This window comes from Aulostomus chinensis, chromosome 11 (genome assembly GCF_037954235.1).
Source record: "Aulostomus chinensis isolate RoL2024-O1b breed Wild chromosome 11, RoL_Achi_v1.0, whole genome shotgun sequence".
NCBI classification, from domain to species: Eukaryota; Metazoa; Chordata; class Actinopteri; order Syngnathiformes; family Aulostomidae; genus Aulostomus; species Aulostomus chinensis.
Window position 1 is genome coordinate 20,988,978 of NC_141330.1, and position 24,053 is coordinate 21,013,030.

The 24,053-nt window shown below is 38.2% G+C and overlaps 1 protein-coding gene across 4 annotated transcripts in view; it reads left to right on the plus strand.

The window, feature by feature from the left end:
* LOC147253765 (CUB and sushi domain-containing protein 3-like) overlaps window positions 1-24,053 on the plus strand; it is a 246,750-nt gene that overhangs the window by 32,629 nt on the left and 190,068 nt on the right. For all 4 annotated transcript variants that reach the window (XM_086219046.1, XM_086219048.1, XM_086219049.1 and 1 more), the window contains exons 3-4: window positions 3,867-3,979; window positions 14,910-15,104. In XM_086219046.1, the coding sequence (XP_086075172.1) occupies window positions 3,867-3,979; window positions 14,910-15,104 (308 nt within the window). The remainder of the gene's footprint in view (window positions 1-3,866; window positions 3,980-14,909; window positions 15,105-24,053) is intronic.

Below are 24,053 nucleotides of genomic sequence, written 5' to 3' on the forward strand. Positions count from 1 at the left end.
AATTGTGACCAACTCTGCCTTTTGTCACGTTGCATTCGTTCCCACTGACAGAAAGATTGCTTTCCCTCATGAACATCGAACTGCAACCCTGCCCACTCCTGATGCCTTTCCCATACAGATACATGTATGTGTGAAAGTTGGTAGACGGAAAATATAGCAATATAGCGTTAATGCAGTCGATACACCATCTGTTCAGTCTTAGATTGTGCATGGGTTTGAGTTTGTCATGGTTACCTTTTTTTTTTTTTTACCCTATTTTATTTTTCTCATGAGAACAGGTTTTGTCTTTATTCCTGTTTATTTATGCTTAAGAAAAAAACAGAAGAAAATAGTGTGCTCAATAGCTCCATTACTGCTACAACACAAGGTAAAGTGTATCCAGTTTTTGGATTAGTACACATAGTTCAGTGTTCATTTGCCAATGTTATTAACTGAACAGGGCTTTTTATTGTCATTGTGTAAATGCACCCCTCTCATCCTGGCTGGTACCATTGACTGTACAGTCAGCACCCACTGATTGCGCCGTTCTGTTCTCCTTGGCTAAAATGTAGCTCACATACGGGTCCCCCCCCACCACTTTCGAGCATTTGTGAATAAGTTCAGTCGGTGTTCAGATGAAGCACAGGTTTGTAAAATCATATCTCAGAACTCTTCACTCTTGGCATTTTGGTCATGTTCTTTTTTTTTGTTGCCTATGCTGGGGTGATAGTTGAAAAAATGAATCACAATAAAATGTTTTCAGTTCACTGGTAGTTCTTACTGTTTTGACTAAGACCATAAGGAAAATATTGTTTTTAACTACTTAATTAGTCAGACTTTAAAAAAGCTTGCCATTCTTTTTTTGACCATTGACCACCATCAAATTTGTTATGTGTTTTCATGACAGTTTGGGTTTGATTCACTGAAATAAACTCATTGATACTGTATTGAACACAGTCCCAATTGCTACTGTAGAAGTGTCTATTAATAATACATATATCTATTGTTTTATTGCCCCATCTACAACTGCAGAGAACAGTGTGTTTCCTATAGATCCGTTAGTCATAGCTGTTTGTTTTGGCTGTTTTTGTCAATGTTACTTGCACTTTCACTTGCTTGTAGAGTTGCAAAAAAGAATTTTGCATTGTTGTCAGTTTTTATTGGGCTAACCTCCTAAATTTATATCTCTTTAAAACAAGTAATTAAGTAAATAATATGTGACAAAACATTTGTGTGAGGTTCCACATATTTGCTATTTATGTTGGAGCACTCTAAGAATCCTTTTCCTCTGACGCACAAAATCTACCTGATTATTGTACCCTAATAGCATGTAAATTAAGTAGAATGCCTTACACAAATAGCATATAAATTGAGTAGAATGCCTCACCCCAATAGCATGTAAATTAGTAGAATGCTCTTGTGTGCGATAAAACCTTTAACAAGGTCACATTTCAAGATTGTTTCCTCATAAATGCATCTGACTTTTAGCTGTATCTTGGCATGCTGTGCAATACCTTCTACAAAGGGTAATTATTTACTGCTAGGATCAGCACTGTGAACTGTGCTGTAATTGGAAACACTATTGAAGCTGTAAATACAGCACACTCTTCTTTGCTGTCACAGGGGGAATTTCTGTTTTTCCACTTTTGGCCCTCTACAGCCATTATTCACCTGGCCTACTGTCAAGCAGCAGTGCAGTAACACAACCTGCCCCCCAAATTAGGAAGAGAAAGTAGCAGGACAAAACAAGATGGTAACAGTGAAGGAGACATTTTGTTTCATGCTCAAGTTCTGTTCATGCTACACAGCCTGACTTACAGCAGTGGAGGGTCGATACAACATCAGGAACTGCTGCTGTGGAATGGTCAGCAACACATCTCTTTTACGACATTGAGAAAGTAAATGGATTTGTTTGGATCTGCACCTAATTTGAATCGCAGTAATGAAGCAGTCTGTTACAATGCATGTGCCAGCACTCGAACACCATCCAACAATAGGGAGGGTTCTCACTTGGGTTTAGATTGAATAGTATACACTACATTATTGGTGGACAAATTGCATCACAATTCTCCGAGCAGTTTTGCTTTATTAGAAACAAAATGCTGCAACACACAAGCTCGCCAGTGGTGAGAGGTTTGAGGCCTGTGAACAGCCATTACTCAAAATGATGGTGCACGAGTGTAGTGTTTTTGTGCATTGCTGAATTTTAGTGTGCACATCTCTCAACTGGAATTTTATAAATTTTGTTTTCTACAGTGTTTGTCTGGGACTCATCAAAATGTGGGCAGAAAAACCCAAATGGACAATAGGGAAAAAAGGCATCTGTTGCTTGAGTTTGACTGCTTTTGACTTTAATGTTTGTTTTCCTGTTCATGAGAAGTATTTTGTTGGGTTGTCATCATGTAGAAATTGTTGGACATTTGTTTATTGTAAGCGGTCATAAGCATTTGTTTAACTTGTTTATCCCTACACGTAAACACACAATTGAATTGAATTGAGGTACCCTTTTTTTTTTTTTAACCCAAACACCAAACTATATACTACATCTTGAAATTATGTGTTTCTTCACCTCTGCTCTCATTGTAGCAGAGTGGAGGAGTCTACCAGCTAGGTTTAGGCTATTTTCAGACTAAATCAGGCACTGTGGCAAAAATGCAAGTGCTTCATTTGAATGGGGTTGTGAGTTCTAGCTGAGGCAGTTGGGGGGTGTCTCTGAGTCATGGCTCAGAAATGTTGAACCCGGATAAACTTTCAGAGAAAGACAAGCTAAAATGAGTGTTTTTAGTGCTGACTCCGTGTTTCTCTGCCTTCGAAACATAATAGGGTCTTCGCCTGAAGTACCTTCTGGCTCAGGCCCTAATTATACTTCAGTGGCCAGTCAGGTAAACAGGGTATTAGACAGGAAGACAGAGTGACTGATCACCCTCTGCGGTCCTTGCTTAAATTAAGCAATAACACCTTCTATTTGGGTCCTTCTTTTCGGGATCATTTTATGTCAAGTGCTCTTATTTGTATGGAGCTTGAGAGGTGACACAAATGTTTTAATTTTCTTCTAAGATGCATCAGTATTATTACCTCGTGAAGTTTTATTCTCAAATATAAAGGGTTATTTCAGCAAATTTACTGTGCAGGAGACTCGTATTCAAATCCCATGGTGGCCTTTTAGATATAGATTTGATTCTGTTCGATCTACTCAGTAACTTTTAAAGAAAGCAAATTACAACAAATCAGATTTTCTTGTTTTCTGTTTTACTTTTATATATTTAGAAGTGTTATCATCAACTAGTATGCTTAGCACAAACTTAATCTAAAAATGATTTTTTTTTAAATACTGTTGCATATCGGAAAACATAGACCAAAACAATATATCTGTGATATGCTCATGATAAGTCGATAACAACTGATATATCGGCTAACCGATATATTCCTCGTCTTTCATATTTGTCATGAGCAAAATAAAACGGGCACTTAATTTATTCTGTATTTTGCTTTTAGTAAAATATGCAAGTGATTTAAAAAACAAAAACGCATTCATGTTATCTCCCAGGCTCTGTATATTTGCTCCCTCAGACAAAGGACAAAGAAAAAAGTCCCATCCATTGGTATGGTACCCCACCCTGAATGGCATATGGGTAAATCAACATGAAATAAGAAGACACAACAGACACGCCTACATACAGTATATGGACACATAAATACACAAATGAAATATCAAATATAAATGTAAAAAAATGCGACAAGGTATGGATCGTAATGACAATAACCAATTGTTTACTTTTTGGGGATGTATAAAATTAAACTATTTTTACCCAATACACAGAGCAGCAGTGATGGTGCAAATTAAACTATACACAAAGTACTGACAGCTCTTTGTTTTTTATCTGCAGGTTAACAGGATTTACCATCCCTCCACCTGTCACCAGTTCTGGCTCCATTTTTTCACTGAGGCTTACCAGTGACTTTGCAGTAAGCGCTCATGGATTTAAAGTAGCTTATGAAGGTAAGAAAACATTTTTGTCACTGTCTTTTACTGCCATTGGTTTTGTATGAAATGAGAATATTAGAAAGCATCTAACAAATATCATATTCATTATCCTGATCAAGACTGCTCTTCATAAACCGGGCCATCATGTAGAAGAGAAATCCATGAGGCTGGAGAATTAGAGACCAACCTTGTTCTATAGAGAGCAGAAGTGATCACACTTACCCCACCTGATTTCCTGTAGGAGCTCCACTGTTGAGTTATGGAAACATTAGGTACCTGAATTAAGCAAATTAATCTCATATTTTCCAAATCAACATCCCTCCCTCCAAAGTCCTGAAGCTCTTCTGTGACTCCAGAGGTGCATCTGAAATTGCATGGCAGATGGCGATGGGAATTAGTTGAACTAATGGATGTACCGAGTTATCAGTGTTGAAGCAGAACTGAGTGCAGCAGGGAGCTGTCTAAATATGAAATATCCTTCTGTGGCCATCTCACTCACCCCTTCTCCCATACGACTTTATTGGAACTTTATTCCTCATCTTTCTGTCTGTTTCTGTTCCTTCCTAATGATGTTTTCAGATTTTTCTTCTGCTCCTAATCTAATTTCCTTTCTTGTGTTCTATTTTTTTTTCTGTCTTTCTCATACTCTAAATATCTTTCAGTTATTTTTTATTAGGGCCCGACCAATTTATTGGCTGGCTGATTAAATTGGCCGATTATAGCCCGTTTGAGAATAATCGGTAATCGGCCTAAACTGGCCGATAATCCCCGATTTTTTTCAGAAATAAAATGCAGGGAATAAGACATGTTTTCACTTTGCAAGGAAAGGGCTTGTGAATATTTTAATTTTGTTCTTATAATTCTTGCCCCACACTACCTTATTCTTTTGTGGTTGTTTGTTTTTATTGTTTGTTTCAAAGATGTAAGATGAGCAAAAGAGTTGTACATTAACTTTATTGTTTGCACTTTATTTTAAAAACAAAACAAAAACACCACCACCTCAAATGGTGCCTTGACTTTCAGTAGGGGCTTGTGAATATTTTAATTTTGTTCTTATAGTTCTTGCCCCACTCAAAATACCTCATTCTATTGCAGTTGTTTTTTAGTTGTTTGTTTTCAAAGATGTGAGATGATGAACAAAATAGTTGGATGTTAGAATTACTGTTTTGAACATTATTATTTTTATTATTATTATTTTAAAAAGCTAATGGTTCATTGTTGTTGGCCTTATGTTAAGGATGGTTATTGTGTTAATATGCTGCTTGCTTCAGCAATAAATAGGATTTGAAATTAATTTTCTGCCTCTAATTTACATCTTTGTAGCAGTCTGAAAGGCTCAAAAGCAGCCATTTGTTCTACATATATTTATAAAAAATTACGGATATATATGTATATAAATGTATATATATATATATATATATATATATATATATATATATATATATATATATATAGAGGATGGGGTCAGCCTGTTCGCGTAAGGGAAGGTGGAGAGTCGAACAGACTGTATAGAAATTAGGGCCCGACCAATATGGATTTTTTGAAGCCGATGCCGATTATTGGAGGGAAAAAAAAATCCGATAACCGATTAATCGGATGATTTTTTTTAAGTTAAATTTTAAAATTGTGTTGATTTGGGTAATATATATGTATATATATATATATATATATATATATTACCCAAATCAACACAATATATATATATATATATATATATATATATATATATATATATATATATTACCCAAATCAACACAATTTTAAAATTTAACTTAAAAAAAATCATCCGATTAATCGGTTATCGGATTTTTTTTTCCCTCCAATAATCGGCATCGGCTTCAAAAAATCCATATTGGTCGGGCCCTAATTTCTATACAGTCTGTTCGACTCTCCACCTTCCCTTACGCGAACAGGCTGACCCCATCCTCTAGACTCACTGCTCCTCACTTGCATGATGCTCTTCTCCATTTTTACTCTCACTCCACCTGCCAACCAGTTCTAGACCTGCCGTAGCCCAGACCTTTCCCTTCCCCAGCCGGCCATTTTCTTTCTTTTTCTTTGCTTTTCATCTGTGACAGAACTTGGTGCTGATTTCTCCCTCGCATTTTGTGAGACATGAGACAGATATTTCCCATTATTTCAAACCGAAGAAAACAAGAGTAGTTGGGAGAATTGAGGAGTTGCTGTAGGAAAATAGACGATGTTGTCAGTGCATTTTATAATGGCAGAAAATTATTCTCCTTTTGTAGCCACTCCATAGGGTGAGTAACACACATGAACCTTTGTAACATTGATAATGTTTAAATCATAACATTTACTGCTCAGTTTCTCAAGCCTCTCGTTCATTCCGTAATAGCTTAGTGTACGGTACACAGCACTCAGCATAAATATTTAAACAACTATCTAAGTAATATGAAATTACTTACTCAACCTCTACAAGCATTTCCCCTGAAATCCTTGCGCTGTCAACTTGAAAAATATTGCATGAGCACCGTAACATTATGTGATGCCCATAATACTGACCTAAAATGGGAGTTAACACAGATTTTGGAGGTGAAATTAAGGTGTAGTTCGAAAGAGTGTTTGGTTTACTAATCTTGATACCTGACCGATTGTGGTTCCTGCAGTGTTGTTTAATACTACCACTACTACTACTATTACTACTACTATTACTACTACTACTAATAACGATGATAATAATAATATTAATACCATCAACTTCTGCTATCATCAACACAATCATCGTGGGCTAAATGTACAGTAAAGCTCAATGACATGAATGCAATCATAAATTTATTCTGTTCAAGTCTAATAGACCCTTATGACTGACACACATGAAACACAAATATTCAGTGTACTCATCCATAATGCATTCATTTGCATGTAACAGCAACTCACTGTCATGGCTCTACACATTTCTTCCTTGTTATGCTGATATAGTTACCTACATGATATGAATGAATATGCATGAGTGACTGCAACAGTAGATGCTTGTAGGCTGTCAGTGATGATGGAATCATGGCTACAATTAAGTGGATTCAGTGTAAATACCAAGGACACAATGAAGGACATAGCCAGATAGAATCTAATTTTCCTTCACGGTCTGTCTTTTGTCTAGTATGTTGCAATACAAACTGGCTCCAAATTGGGTAAATCTTATCACTAATTCACTATTACTGACATCTTCGTCTTACCCTAAACCTAACCTGCGTTTCAAGTGTGACTGCAACTTTATCTTTTAAGCATCATAGGTTTATTTATTAAGAAGGAGATATATGGAGGATTTCGACAACATAGCCAAAGAGTGGTTCCTAGAAGTATTCTCGTTGCTCTGCAAGGGCTAGAGGAGTTTTATACCAATGCTTTCTACTTGACCTTTGTCAAACGTTGCGTATTCTCAATGAAAGTATTGATGTGCCTTTCTTAACCTTTTATCCAGCAAGGAATTTCAAATGGTTACTTAAGCAGACAGCAAAAATGGTGATGCTATGTGGCTCAGTAAGGTTGGAGAACAACATGACTACTCTCTCTTATTATTTATTTATGTTATATAAATAAATAAATAAATAAATAAATATATATATATATATATATATATTTACACATACCGTATATAGAAGAGGTTTTGTTCTAGGCAGACAAGGAGGAACTATACATGTGGTAACTTTATTGATCTTGATTTTCTACATAAAGAAATCAATACTTTTTAAGATGTCATCAAAGTAAAAATAAAATCATCTTGTAATGTTGGTGGCATGGTGGTGCAGGGGTTCGCGCTGTCGTCTCACAACAAGAACGTTCTGGGTTCAAGCTCAGGCATGGGCTCTTTTTGCATGGAGTATACATGTTGCCTGCCTGGGTTCTCTCTGGTACTCCAGCTTCCTCCCACAGTACAAAGACATCAAGAGGGGACAAGGCTGATTGATACTCTAAATTGACTGTAGGTGTGACTGTGAGTGTGAATGGTTGTCTGTCTCTATGTGTTGGCCCCGCGATGGACTGGCAACCCGTCCAGGGCATACCCCGCCTCCCACCCGAAAACACCTGGGATAGGCTCAAGCCCCGCTGACTCTTAACAGGATAAGCGGAAGAAAATGGATGGATGGCTGGATCTTGTCGTGTCCCTGCACGCTAGGGTTGGAAATTTGATTTCCAAGTATTTCAGTGAGTTCACAATAAAGGGTTAACTTACCTTGATGCCATCGCAATTTAGCCCCTTCTTGAAAAAGTCTGAAAAACAGGTGACCCATGAAACATATTTACATATTTCCTCACCATGTAATTATATTTGTAACCCTGTTGCAAGACAATGTCTCCTGAGTTAGATGAGTAACAAAAAGTGTGCATATGTGTGTGGGCATGTGTTGTATACCATCTGCTTGGCCTTGTGATCTAACATGAGTTCAGTCAATACTCTTTTCCCTGCCCGTATGAAAATCTAGATCGGTAGCCAGTCAAGCAGCCAGCTAGGAAGCCAGACAGGCATTCTGCACAGGCGGCTCCTGTGGGAAAACAATGCAGCTTGTGTGCTTGCAAACACTACCGCTCCGTCAAAAATCCATCTTCTTCAAAGGGCTACAGAGTCGTTAGATATACAGGCGAAATAAATAGCACAGCCCCTGAGAAATCTTGTACCCAACTACCTCATTTACTAGTTTCCATAACTCACTCATTACCAGTGTGATGAGGATCGATGTTTAGTTATAACAAAATCACATCAGTGTGGTCTTTTAACCTTTTTATGGCAAATGGCTGCATTTTTATACAGAGCTTCTTCTATTTTTTTTAACTTAGTGGTACTCAGAGTACATTAAATTCACCTTTACATTTGCCTCGTTTGCCTATTCACACACACTGATGGTGGTGAAGGTACCATTCTACTCAACAAGAACAATTAAGGTTTCAGCATCTTGTGCAAAAACACCCCGACACTGTCAAGGGGGAAGGACAGGATTGAACCAGCTATTGGTTGTTAATTATAAATTGGTTATGGCTTAGTCCTAAAAACAGCACTATTTTCTCCTTTAGCGTTGGCACTGTAGTTTGGAGAGTCTTCACCACAGATCTCTATTTGTTATTCTCGAGCATATTACAAGAAACTTTCCTGTTTATTTGTTAATGTTTATTGAATTAAGCACATGCACGTTGTTTAAAGTTAGGCTTTATCTTGCAGTCAGGCCCTGTTTGATGTGCAGTGTTCAATCTGTGTTACATTAGTGTTGTTTGCATTCATATCTGGTATTCTCAAAGTAAGGTAAGTTTTACAAAGGTAGGTTTCATGTTGAGAATCTCTAGAACTAGCTACCCCCCGGTGTTGGAGCAGCTGGTTTCCTAAGTTCCAGTTATATCAACAATTGTTTCAGGATCCTCCAGACAGCAACAAAGTGTTAGCCTAGGGCAGACAATACATCCAAAACAGTTGGGACTGGTCTCGCACTAGTAATCTTGAGCTCTTTGGGGTGCATTCATACAGAGCCACGTGTAATACCAACGCATAGCACACCAAGGGTGCACACATTTTTTAAGACTGGTCAGAAGAAGTTTGAGAGCAAAGTGTATCAGCCACTTTACTATGATAACAATAAGCATGAAGACATGGTGAAGTTGATGTTTCTGACTTGGAGTCAGGGTGATAATTATTAGCGTGCAAATATAACAAACTGTTTAAATAAAACTGCACTTGAGGGCAAATAAAATTGGTGTTTCATGGCCAGAAAGCTGAGGATGGGCAACAGGATTCCCTTGAGCTCAAAAGGCAGACAAAAGACTGTTTTCATCTAAGACCACTCCCAGGTTACTTTAAAGTTGCCATCGAAGCCAAATTTTGCCCCAATATGTGACATTACTGTCTGATTAAAAATAACATTTTTTTGGCTTGAAGGGCGCTGGCAATATGCTGCAGTACCATGTGCTGCCCAGGGGAGACTGCACTGCACTTCAAACATACAGAAATCGATGTGATAAAATTAAAGGAGTGCTTCATTAGCTGATGTCAGCACAGCTAGATTGTTATCATAACATCAGATTATGTAAAAGGTCAGAGAGATATTACAGGTGCATCCAACACTGAGGGTGGCCCAGTTTCTTGGGAACACATAAGAGAACAGGTCGAGTCTGTTTTTGTTCTGATTTCTCCGTCCTTTGCTTTTAATGTCAGATTTAATAGACATGGCAAACTATCCCTGAGTTGCTTGCTCTCTTATTAAAAGTCAATGTAGCTCAGCCATCATCTGATCGCTCTCTTTCTCTCTCTTTCACTCTCTCTTTTCCTGAAAGTCTTTGGGTTTTGAAAGGAAAGTGCTTGACATTTATAAAGCAACAGAAATCACTAAACACTAAGGAATGAGACACAGTAATTTTAATGTTAATTACATCATGAAGATATCCTGGTATTCCCATAATACTGCCCAATCATATATCTTACCTATTTTTTTATGGAGGAAAGGGATTGACTATGCCAATTTTAAGTGTGCTCACTTTGAAGCCGTGTAAGATCATGCAGATGTGCTGTTCCAGAGGCTAGTTCTCCAAGAGGTAGGTGGTCAGTTGGTCTCAGGTCCATTCTGTTATTATGCAGTCATCCAGCTCTGTTCAGAGCAGCATCATGGCTGAAACCACGGTATAACCATGGTTATTAAGTAGCGCTACAATCACTATCTACAGATGAATTAAAAGCTGATCATAAATGTAATTATTCAAGCTACTGAAAGCAAGTGCAAACCAACTTTTATGTCATGTAGGTATGACTTATGTTTCAACCTCACACAAGCTTTTCCAGGTCAAAATCAAGAACCCACCAGTATATAACAGACCATTGATAAAGAGACATCACAGCATTATCTTCTAATGAGCCTAAATGTATTTTCTGAGGCATTTTCAGAGTGATTAGAAACTAAATTGGCTACACCTCAAATATGCTTGCCTTCATGTGTTTGGAGACACCTTGATGTTGGGGCTCACACAGCTGTTCAGTGGAGGTCTGTGAAGGGAACTACAGTAGTATTTTGGACATCAATAAAACTGACCTGAAATTTTTTGAATGGTGCCCATGTCAGTATATGTCTATTGGATAATTTACCTACATGTCCTGGTAACTGCCTTGGAAGCCAGGAGCCGGCAATGAAAAAAAATTAAAGGATTATAACAAAACTCCAGAAAATGAGGGCCAATTTCATTCATAAAGGCTCGTAGTACTTTGTATTATCCTGTACTTTGAGTGTCTCTCTGATCATTATCAAATCTCTGTGAATTTATGATTTTTGGTTACATTTTAAACATGGCTACAGTAGGGTCTGGTCCTAGTTTAACAAACAACAACCAGCCAATTAAATTTTACTTTTATTGCCCGAAATCACAAATCAGAATTTGCCTTGGCCTTAAAAATCTGTTCAAGGAGCTTCATCCTCTATCCTAGGATATTCGCTACAAGTATGGACTAACTTCCTCAAGAAAAAAATAAATGCAGACACCTTAAAGAGCCACAGTGATCCCCTCTCAGGATGAGCAGATGCTGCAAGTACAGAGCGTATCAATGCAATAACAAAAGAAACAACAGTTGATGGGGCTCGGTGTGTTCATAATGTGAATTCTTGGATATCAAATGCTCCCCTGCAATTTTGTGTTGTGGCTCCAGTAATAGGCTGTTAGCAGTTAAAGCATATGATCGTCACTGTGCCATAGGTAACTGTTATACCAGCTGCAGTTTGTTTTCATATTGTTTTATTCACTGAACTACTTGATTAAATGACTCCTGCAGAACTCCACTATTGCTGCTGTGAAGAACAGCTAAATACAGGTATTATGTTAAGTTCCACCTGATACTCTATGGCATACAAAAATGCAAAAGTATAATGATTACTTCTAACAGCAGCCTTAGTATCTATATTTTCAATCACTGTGTGTAGAGCTTTTGGTTCAGGCAACAACAAGGTGACATTTTCATTTCCATCCTGCCCACATCCTAAAATATAAACTGTTTAAAAACAACAATTATCTGTGCTTATGGCTCTAACGTTGCCATGTCCTCAAGATTTTGTGAAATTTATTCATTTTCATACTTAAAACTGCTGTTTTTAAGTATTAAAAGATCAAAAATAAACTTGTTAAAGCCCAACAAAAATCCCCAAATACACCAACAAAGCAGGTGTATGATGTCTGAAAGAGCAAATCAAATTTTTGTGTCCCCTTTTTTCCCTTATTTTATTTGCATTTACTATATTTTTTTTTACTGTACTGATTGTGCTGTTATAGCTTAACTGATCTCATTTGTTCCAACAAATCATCTCAGTGTGATGTGGCACAAACTGTGTTGTATTTGCATGAATTCCTTTTTAATTGTGTCCCAGTGAGCATTGTTAAACTTTACCATTCTTGTGGTCTTTACAAACCACTTGACTACTTGAAAATACGCCAAGTGTGGTTCATATGATAGACTTCTGATTTCTTTTAAAGTGCGCTTTAAACCCCCTGTAAAATCGAAATTTTAGACTGTGTTTTGCGCTGGCTGTTTTTAAAAAAAAAAAATCTAATAGTTTCTCTACTCTCAGTCCACATTCCCTTTCCACATTCACGTAACACAGTTAGCCTGCAATTTATGCAGTGTCATCATTATTTAGATATCTGCAACACATCCGGTGTGAATTAACTCAAGGACCATGTCTGTTTGAGATATTGGTTATGACTTTCCGTAGACCAAAGGGCAGTGAGTCAGTGTGGTATAATTGTAGATGAATACGTGTATTACTTTTTAATTAGTGTCCTGGGGTGAGTTTCTCAAAATATTTGCTCATAAGAGCAGGTCTTTTGTCTGTCAGTACCTCTCTCCAGTAAAGTGATTATAACAATGACTGACATAAGTCTTTTCAAATCTAATGATACACTTTCTCTTGAAAGAAAATAGAGGGCAGAGCAGGAAAGCCATAAATCAGCTACATCGCACACATAATCCCTTAAAATCAAAACAATCTGCTGCAATTTTTTTGTCTTGTTTTGAAGCGCAAGCCTTATATGCGTGGAAACTGCATAGAAGATAGATTGTCGTCCTTGAATATAATTATACGTTAGCACATTTTCTTTTGGAGTGCAATCTGTCCATCGTACCATCCACATCTGGCAGCTAAAAATAGAGTGCTTATTATAGGGGCAAACTGAGGTTTATAGGATGCAGGATGCTTTTGGGGATGATTTGTAGCTGTCAGTGGTCCATAATTTTTTGAATTTCCCCTTTCTGTCAGCAGGATAGTGAAGACATTTGAAATCATTAGCACGGAAAATGTGTATTGATAATATACGATGACTAACACTTTATCAAAGCCACTTCAAATGAGCAACAAACTCAGTTTCCCCTCTGCTATTTTTTGTAACTTTCAGCTGTAACACACTGAGGGCTGAAGTAGACATTGCAGGGTGTCATATTTAACACAGTCATTCTTCCTTTGTGTGCTGTATTTCTCATTGTGTTACGTCCAAGCCCACAAATTTTGGTTAGGTTTTCTACAAAATGGTTTTTCAGGCTACACTTTATTCACCAGATTCATTTTTTTGTTTGAATAATTCATGCTTCAGTACATTTTTTTTTCAAACTGTTGTTTTTGTAATCCTTTCTTTCACAGAGAATGCAAGTACTACGTTGTGAAAACGTGGCATATTCATCAAGGTTGACTTCTTTGACTTTTGCTCAGCTCATACAGTATAATGCATCACCCAGTCACATCCTGTAAGAACAGAACACAAAAAGGGATGGATCTAGTGACAAACTTCCAGATCCTGATCTGGGTCAGCGGGATTCCTGTATTTGCATTGCCTCCTCAAAGACAAGGATGCAGCACATTGCTGCTGCAGCGCACCATCAACTGTTTAAACACCCACATTTGCTTTTAACTAATGTGTTCATTTCATCATATTCTTATTATTATATTATGGTGATCTAAAGCAAAGTGGTACCGATTCAAGTATGGATAATAATGGTCTAGAACCTCCAAGAATTCCGGTGCCAGAACCCATGCACAACCTTCTGCTGTATTTGGATGAAATCTCCTGAAAACATGAAGGGTGTTCTATATCCTAGATAGACACCGGTGGTCTATTTGGATAAGGTTCATTCCCTGAAGACTGAGAACGTGTGTGCCTGTGTGTAAGCTTCACAGTGTGTGAAGCATCACATGTGCATTGAGATGGGAGCACACATCTTCAGAGAACCTCAGAGACTATAATTCTTTGCACAGGTGATCTTTTCCCCGAAGGATGTGCTGGTGTGAGTCATGCAAATCTATTATTGAACAAGTGCTGCAATATTGCAAATTTGCATTGCTTTCTGCTGTGAATAGATTAGATGTGACTTATTTGCAGGCCAATTTGTCAAATTGTTGTTGTTTACTTTTACACTCCTAGTGTAAAAAGACCTTTATAGTGCATTGCCGAGGGCCCTGTCAAACCCGTAGTATTTTTTTTTTGCAGATTCCAATTTGTTTTATTCTTCAAAATTCTATCATCTTTATTCAGAAGTCTTTGTGTGTGTGTGTGTGTGTGTGTGTGTGTGTGTGTGTGTGTGTGTGTGTGTGTGTGTGTGAAAAAGTGTGAGTGTGTGACACTGTGTTTGTTTGTGTGCGTGTATTTGTGAACTTGGGGTATGTCTCTGGACACCTTTTTTACTTCAATCCCGATGAGGCTCCCCTAGTCATCATAGAGACCAAAGACTGGTCCTAATGCTGTAAAATGGAGTTTTCCCAGTTAAAATTAGGCTAAAGGTGTGAATTGAGGTTAGTATAAAGTTAGAGTTATGAAAGAATTGGTTAGGGTTAGGGCTTGAATTAGTTTGTGAGGTAACCAAAAGCAGTATTAAACAATTATACCATCACTAGCTTGAAAGGTTATACTAGAAGAGAAAAATAACACTGGTTTTGTTGCAGCACGTTATTATTCTTAACAACGGTCTCTTCTTTTTCAGAGCTCAGAAGCAGCTCCTGTGGAAACCCAGGTGTTCCACCTAAAGGCATTCTGAACGGAACTCAGTTCACCATAGGTGAGAAGATCCGCTATCGGTGTATAGCTGGCTACGTCCTGGACGGGCATTCACTCCTCACCTGTGTCACCAATGCAGCGGGCGTGTCGGTGTGGGACTTCCCTGTGCCAATCTGCAGAGGTGAGGATGTTATGACCTCTTGCCATTTGATCATCATGAATTGTATGGCATTAATTGCATCATATTGATTCACACTCTGATGGCTATGTGATCACAGATACAGATATAAGATTTAGATTTTTTGAAATGTTACAAGATAGACTAATTTCAATCCCTTTGAGGAGGTTTAGTTTTCCTTCAGTATGTTAGAGTTGATTAAAGACTTTAATAAGACAAGAAGATAAAATCATGTTTATGTGCGCAGCACTTCTCAATCCAAGGTGCTTACCAAAGGCACCATAAACAAAACAATCTCAAGAAAAGCACATGATTAAAAAGATATGTTCAGATATGTCTTCAAAAATAAGGTAACATAAATGAACATTTGAAAAGGAAGATAAGTGGAACGACTATAAAGTAAACATCATATGAGTATCCTGAATGTGCTGAAGAGGTGGCATTGTGGAGTGTGAAACATATTTAAAGGTAATTGTGTGCTTTATCAACATCTGGATGGGCAAAGCACAATGTGACTGAAGCTCTGCCTGTGCCCGTGTCCATCCTCCTACGTAAAGGATGGACACGATCAGCGCTGTGGAAGTAACGGGACCTGGTTGAGCCTGGTGAACATTCAGGGTTAGCTTCTGTTTCTGTATATAGTTTTTGAAAATCTGACATTAACTTTTCAAAGATGCTGTTGTTTATGGAGCAACTTCACAAGGTATTCTAAATAATTTACATTTGCTTACAAGTGGAAGTTTTGATATCAGTCTAAAACTCTTTAAAATTGATGGATCAGAGCCAGGACATTTTAGCAGTTGCTGAATCCAGACTACCCAAAAATAATCAGGCACCTTGAACAGATAGTTAACATCATTATTAGGGCACCCTCTGAGAGAGTTTTAATCTGGAACATGTGCAACTGAAATATTTACTGTCTTGTTCGTTTACCAGCTGTTAGAAAATTGAATTGATTACATTTTCACTCAGCCACTGGACAAAAATTTGTCACTCAAAATTTAAAATAACTTTGACCTTATTAGATGCACTTGGATAATTGTGTAACTCCCATTTCTCCAAAGAAGATAAAAGATGGAATGATCTACAATCCCCACTTAAAAGTAGATTTTTCAATCCAAATTGTCAGTTGGAATCATCTAAAATAATACTGGTAATTAATGTCAGCAATCACTTCTGCTTAACTACAGAGAAGCAGAGTGTGAGTGATAATGCAACAGTATAATGGTGGTTTCTCACTGACAGCTGGTTAATTTAATGACTGACAGACCGGTGCGCATTATACCGTGCTGTTTATCCTTTGATGTAATTAGAAAAGACCTGTTGTAACATCTTTGTCTATAATACACCCCGCTTACATATTTAGAGAGGTGTTGTGCTTGTAAGTATGATCTTTTGCAATTTGAAAAGTGTAAGTGAGCCTCTTAATTAGGTTTAGAAACTTGTCTTAATCTTCATTTGGACATTTCAGAAGCTCTGACGCTGGATTTGTTGACCATGATAATATTTCCGCATGGCATCTCTTGCTGCTGCAGTCTCATTTATATGCAGGGAAACCTGTACTCTTAAGTTTTGCTACGAGACAGCCACCACTTTTTTATATTGCATAGATACGTGAACTAAACAGAAATTCAGAGCAACACAAACTAACACAAATCTTGATTGAAGTGTTAAATGAAAAGTAATTGCTTGTCTGGTCCAGTGTAGGAGGTTTAAGTGGTTTAAATTTATGCATCGTTTTTTTGTTAGAAGCTGAGTTGAAAGTTTATGAATCAGAAGAGTACAATTTGTAGGTGATCTTAACAAATCAGTGCTTTATAGTCTCAAATCCATGGGGCTTTCTGCCCCTATTGTCGCTAACATGCTAACTAGCATGAGCTGGTTTAGCAGTTAATTCCACCCACTTTTAGCTGTAGGAGTGACTGAAAGAATGTGGCCTGTCTACTACTAGAGTATGGAACACACCAGGGCTCACGTATGGTCCTGTTAGTGGTTAACTCCATGGATACAGGTGCAGCCTTTTGATACAGCCACCGAGGAGCCAGGTGATGAGGGCCAAAGAGAGACAGATGAGATGATCTCAGAGTCCTTTTTGCTGCAATGATGCAGTTTCCCTCTTGAGGAACAAAGTAGCATTATGAGACAAAATGCACCACCACTACTGTAGTTTGTCCAGGGTCTAAACAGAGCAATTGAGTGCATGCAGCAGCATAGTGGATGTCAGGCTCATACGGTAAAATCTGTAGAGGGTTTTAAGGTGTCAAAAACTGGATACCATCCAACCTTAGCACAGCAAGAACATTTCAGCATATGCTTCAGAAATGACAGCTTGGAGGGAACAAAATGCTACAGATGGAGGGTTCATTTCTATTTAAGGATGGTTAGCCTCTTATGCCATGGGCCAGAAACCTCACTCCTTTTCAGGCCTGGGCACTGCCTGAGCCACTCTCTCCCTCATCTAAATCCAGCCCGGCTCCTGTATGCAGGCAGATGGTCCTTTGATCTTATTTCCTGAGAGATCCTGCCCTTTCTGCTCATCCCCAATTGTTTCATACTAAACACCCAGCAAAACAAAATAACCAGTCACCTCCTTTTGTCCATCTCTCCATGCACTTTCATGTTTTTCCCAATATCCTCTCCATCTACTTCGAATTTCCAAAGTCCACCATGTTTGACAAATATTTTTGATTGTGTATGGGATTGAAAAGCTAAGCAAAATATGCAGGGAGAGAGAATCAATTTTCCACACCAAATCTTTGTTTAAAGTTAGTTAGGGGCTTGTATGCTCAGGTCAGAGCTGTCACTTGGATTTTCAACTAAGTCTCTTGGCTCATAGTTCCCTAAGAGAGAGGGAATCGCTTGCTGGCCTGAAAATGTAGTCTAATGATAGAGAGACACAGGTTTTAAACTCCTAAAAAATCTACTCCTAACCCCTGAACTGTCTTCTTCATTAGCACTTGGCTGCTGTTTCCTCTCTGGTGTACTGTGAGGAAGCAACTTAAAACAAGAGCCAAGTTAGAGTTAACAATATCACTCTAAATTTATTCATTATATCTTAACCTTTGGAAAAGTTCTGCAACGAACAGGAACTCCTCTCATTAGCCTAGCTAAAGCTAACAGTTACATTCTAGCACCGATGATCCTCGTTGAAATTTTAAGAGCAGCAGCACAAATCTAGACGCACCCCAGAAATCAACATGCAACACAACATACTCATATCAACATAAATGCTTTGGGAATATATTTCAGCTCTATAATACCAAATAAAAATATTAATTATTTGCATTATATTATTTTGGATTAAGCTACCAAGTTGTATACACAAATTAAATTGCATCTCACGAACGGCAGTATTAAAAGGAAACACCACCATAATTATAAATCCAGAATTACATATTTTCTCATACAAGGGCCATTCTGCAATTCTACCTTTGGTACTTTATGTATATTTTGATTCTGTCTATTTTACTTAAGTGGTTTTGAAAACAGGATTTTTACCTTTTACAGAGTGTCTGTTCTCTGCATAATTTTTCTTGCTCTCAGTATGAGTATATGCAGTATATATCTCCAATCTTTTCCAGTGACATTTTCTGGAGGTTATTACCTGTATAAACACCATAGGATCTAGTTGAATGGTAATGCTCATTATCTTTTCAATCTTTTTTATATCCTGCCAGTATCCCTGTATTACTGGACAGTCCCCGACGGCATGTGCATGATCACTCGTCATCCCACACTTTCTCCAATATGCTGGAGATATTAAACCTTTATAAAATGTTGAGTTTACTAGTGGTCCTGAAAAATATCATTTTTGTCATCCTGTCAAATTCATTCCATAAATTGCTGTTGATGCCTCTGTGGCTATTCAAACACGTCTTCCAGTTCCTGTCTTCAGTCATCACATTTAGCTCTGCTTCCATTTTTCTTTTACGCTGAAGTTATTTTCTGCCATGTCAGCCATTAACCTCCTATAAATATGAGAGTCTTGGTTTTTAGTTGGCAGGTGTTTATCCATTATCCTTATAAATATCTTTCAATGCCCTTTGGTTCTCTTTTAATGTTATGCCACTCTGTATGGGTTTGGATGTAGTGTCTTACTTGTAGGTAACGCAACAGATCGTTAGGGGCCAGTGCAAATTGAGTTTGTAGTTTGGAAAATGACTTTATTCCACTGCCCTCAAAGAACTGGTTGATTGTATGTAGGCTGTTGTGCTCCCACTGCTTGCACCTGCTCTCCAACACTGACGTGACAAATTCTGTGTTGCCCACCAGCGGCACAGCTGATGAAAATGTGAGTGCTAAAATAAAAAAAAATAAAAAAAAGAAAATGCGAGTGCTCCCCCAATCTCTTTTTGAAGGTATCCCATACCTGGAGATATTCATACATTCTCTATTTTAAGTTTATTCCAGAGTTTTGCAGTGAGGAAAGGTAAAACTTATGAACTAACTCCTTGTACTGACTTCTGTTCTGCTTAGACCCATCCTATCTCCTGGTCAATGTTTATCCATTGAGTTATAACAGTAAATTGACTTGCCCAATAATAGCTTGTTAAAATTTCCAGATCCATGCATAGAAAACTTAAAGTTCAATCGTGTGTGGGATCTTTTGCTGCCTTCATAATCACTGCTATTATAGCATCTGACCAAGATTTAGGTGGATCTCCCATTTCTATTGCAGTTATATACATACACAAAGTGCTCAACAATCAGGCACCTTCATACCTGACAGAGCTCTTAGTCCCCTACTATCCTGCTAGAACCCTTTGCTCGCAGGGTTACTTGTGGTCCCTAGAGTTTCTAAAAGTAGAATGGGAGCCAGAGCCTTCAGCTATCAGGCTCCCCTCCTGTGGAAATGCCTCCCAGTTTCAATCCGGTTTGCAGACACCCTCTCTATGTTTAAGAGCAGACTTAAAACTTTGCTTTTTGATAAAGTTTATAGTTAGGGCTGGCTTAGGCTGGCCCTTAGATATGCTGCTATGGGCTTAGACTGCCAGGGGATCTCCCATGGTGCACTGGGCTTCTCTCTCCTCCTCTCTGTCCTTTCTGTCCTCCTATACTCATATGTGTTACTAACTCGTCTTCCTCCCTGGAGCCTTTGTGCTTCCCCACTTCCCAGATTTCTGACTGATGCTGCCGCTGGAGGAGGCTACAGACCTGAAGAGGATCAAGTGCCACCTTGGCATCACCTGTTCAAATCCCCATCCGCCCATCATTCTCTTCCCCTTCATCTCCCTCTTTATCTCTGCCCCTCTCTGTCCTTCTGTATATCTGTCTTTTTCCGCTATCTGTCTTTATCTCTGCTCCACTCTCCTGCCCCCCCCCGCCCCCCCCCAAATCGGTCAAAGCAAATGGCATTCCCCATTGAGCCTGGATCTGCTCGACATTCCTTCCTGTCAAAAGGAAGGTTTTTGTCACTGCTGTTGCAAGATGTGCTTTCTCATGGAGAATTCCATCCATCCATCCATCCATCCATCCATCCATCCATCCATCCATTTTCTATACCAGTTATCCATTAAGGGTCATGAGGAAATGTTGGGTGTAAATTAATTAACGGAGTGTGGTTCTAGACCTGCTCTACTTGTAAAGTGTCATGAGATAACTTTTGTTGCGATTTGGTGACAAACAAATAAAACTGACTTGATTTGATTTACATCCTTTACACAGCAATGGGGTAAATCGTTCAAATGTCTTGGAGTATTCTCTGGGAAATCCATTGGTTCTTGGAGATTTGTCAGTTTTAAGTTTAAGGATGAATTCTTTATTTCAGTTTCTGTGACTGGCCTTGTCAATCCCACATCCTCTTCATTAGATAATTTGGTCGTATTTAGTTATACCAGAAATTCTGGGGCCTATCTAATTTTTGATCGTCAAAAACTTTTTATAGTTGGCTAGAAACGTATCAGCATTTTTATTTTTATTTTTTTAATGCTAGCTGATTGGTTATAGGATGTACCATCTTGTGTACCACTCGACCCTACTGGGCCTAGCACAGCTGGAAGGACAGCAGCCTACTTCCAATTTCCAAATCTGCAATCTCTGCCAATAAACCTGAGTGCTCCCTCTGCCTTATAAGTAAGCTGCAAATCTAGGTCTTGTTTGGCTTCCTGAAGTAATTATGTTTTTTTTCTGTCTCTCATTTGTTTATGTTCTTGTTGTAGTTTATTAATTTTTGACTGAAGTTTCTGTTGATCCTCTAACCTTTGTGTCTTTACACTGGAGGATCTATGATCTTTCCTCTCATCACAGCTTTAGCCCTTTCCACAATGTGGAGGGAGAAACACTCTATCCTAGACAAATAATCGATCAGGTCCTTCCGCATTTCCTGTTGGAGCACAGAGTCGGTAAATAACGAGACATTAATTCGCCAACATTTAAAGTGCTCATCTGATCCCATACATACCTTGAATGTAACTGGACTGTGAACTGAAATCGTGATTGGCTCTATTTTACTGTCCTCAACTCTATTTCGATTTTTTTTTTAAATTCCAAAAAAGTCTATCCTAGAATAGTTCCCAAGCATCTGAGATTTAAATGTAAATTATTTTTCTCTCGGGTGATTAGAATGCCAAACATCTACAAAACATTATTCATTCATCATCCCCTTAAGTGTTGTACTTTTTTTTAGTTGTGGGTCCAGTATCTAAAGGCAGCCTGTCCAAATTTCTCTCTGATGTACAAGTCAAATTTCCCTGTATCAGGATTATCCTTTTACCTTTGTCTTCCAGTAGAAGAGCAAGTTGCTTCAAAAATTAGGATAGTATTCACTGGGAGCATATATATTCAATACTTTTATGTTCTCTGCTGTTCCCACTACTATCACATAGTGGCCTTCCTCATCTTGAATCAGCTCTTTGTTAATTTGTTAAAATATTGAAAATATTGAAATACTCACTTAAAATCAAGTTGTCAGCTCAAAATGTTAACTTTGGACAGGAGGTTCTTTTCTAGGCTGTTTCCTTGGTCATGACACCACCTGAAGTCCCAAGTTTAATTCTTTAAAAAATATTTTGATGTTTAGTCTTATGATTTATCCAAAACATACAAATTAATAGTATGTTACAATATTAAATTTGGAGGTAGCAAGTTATTGCAGTGATACATGATCATATCGCCCAACCTTACCAATAGTAATAACATTCCTAATTCAATAACCATTGTGAAATAATTTTGAAGCCATGCAAATGTGAGGATTTATCCCTTTGAGGTCAATAGCAAACATGTTTGTCATACCTGTCCCTCTGAAGGTGAACATAGATCCTGAAAAGTTGACAGAAACAGTGAGAGGTAAGTAGATGGTTGTATTAGGGAGATACAAAATTATCTTCAAGTAGGAAGGCTGTGAGATAGAGAATTAATTTATCAATTTGTGAGTTGTAACTACTGACCATCCCATGAGTCATTTCCATTCCATCAATCCATTTTCTTCCGCTTATTCCTGTTAAGGGTCGTGGGGGGGGGGGGGGGGGGGCTGGAGCCTATCCCAGCGGCAAAGGGCAAGAGGCGGGGTTCACCCTGGACAGGTCACCAGTCCATCACAGGGCCAACACATTGAGACAGACAACCATTCACACTCACAGCCACACCTACGGTCAATTTAGAGAATCCAATCAGCCTCGTCCCCTCTTGATGTTTTTGGACTGTGGGAGGAAGCTGGAGTACCTGGAGAGAACATGCAACATGAATGAACATGCAAACACCGCACAGATAGATCCCATGCCCGAGCTGGGACTTGAACCTGGAACCTTCTTGCTGTGAGGCCACAGTGCTGACCACTGTACCACCGTGCAGCCCCATTTCCATTCCCTCCATTTGAAATGTCTCTGGACATTCATTCATACAGGCAGCGAGACAGCAAAAAGGGACAGAATGCTGATATAAGAACATTGTCTCTTGGTACTCTTCATTTTTGCTGCAAGCCACCAGCGAAAACATCAATAAAATTAGATCAGAGAAAAGAAAAACCTTTCTCCTTCCAGTCATTTCCAGTCGGTGGAGGACGGAACAGTACTGTGTTATGGCAACTTAACATTAAAACCAACTAATTGGGAATCAAAACAATATATGTATGTATATGTATATATATATATATATATATATATATATATACACTGTGTGTGTGTGTGTGTATATATATATATATAAATATATATATATATATATATATATATGAATCAAAATGTATACACACACACACACACACACACACACACACTCACACACACACACACACACAGTGGTCCCTCGCTAAAACGCGGTTCACCTGTCGCGGCCTCACCGTTTCGCGGATTTTTTTAAGTGTAATTTGCATGTTTTTTTTTTTTTTACAGCGCACATTGTGTTCTGCATCCTGATTGGCTAAGGGAGGACCGCACATGTGTTCTGCGTCCTGATTAGCGAAGGGAGTACAGAATGTGGTCGGCTAGCCAGATTTACATAAATGTTCAAGCGCTAGCAGTGTGACTTTTAAGTGCTGTATGTTTGCAAGTTTTCTACTTAAAACTTAAAAGCTTAAAACTTGGTTTCGGGTAGAAAACTTGCACCAAGGCCTTCAGAGGAAAAAGACGTTACAGCGGAGCAGCGCCAGGACAAAGAGGCACCGTCAGAGGAACTGGGAAATATGCGTGAGTTACTGGTAATAATTACTTATGTGTCAAACCTCGTAGATTGATCATTAAAATTAAATTTGTTAAAAATGTTTGGGCTTGAAAACAGGTTTTGATCTTTGGTTTCATTTACTAATATTGTACTTATTTTTTTAAATCTGCAAAAGTTTGAACCTTGAGAGTGTTTAAATGAGAGAGAACTGTGAGAAAATGTTAATGCCTGTCTGAGAAAAGTGTATGAAAGTGTGTGGTTAGGGGTTTTACGGCCTTAAAACATGTATAATAATTGTAAAAAATAAAGCTGATTACCTCGCGGATTTCGTCTATTGCGGGTTATTTTTAGAACGTA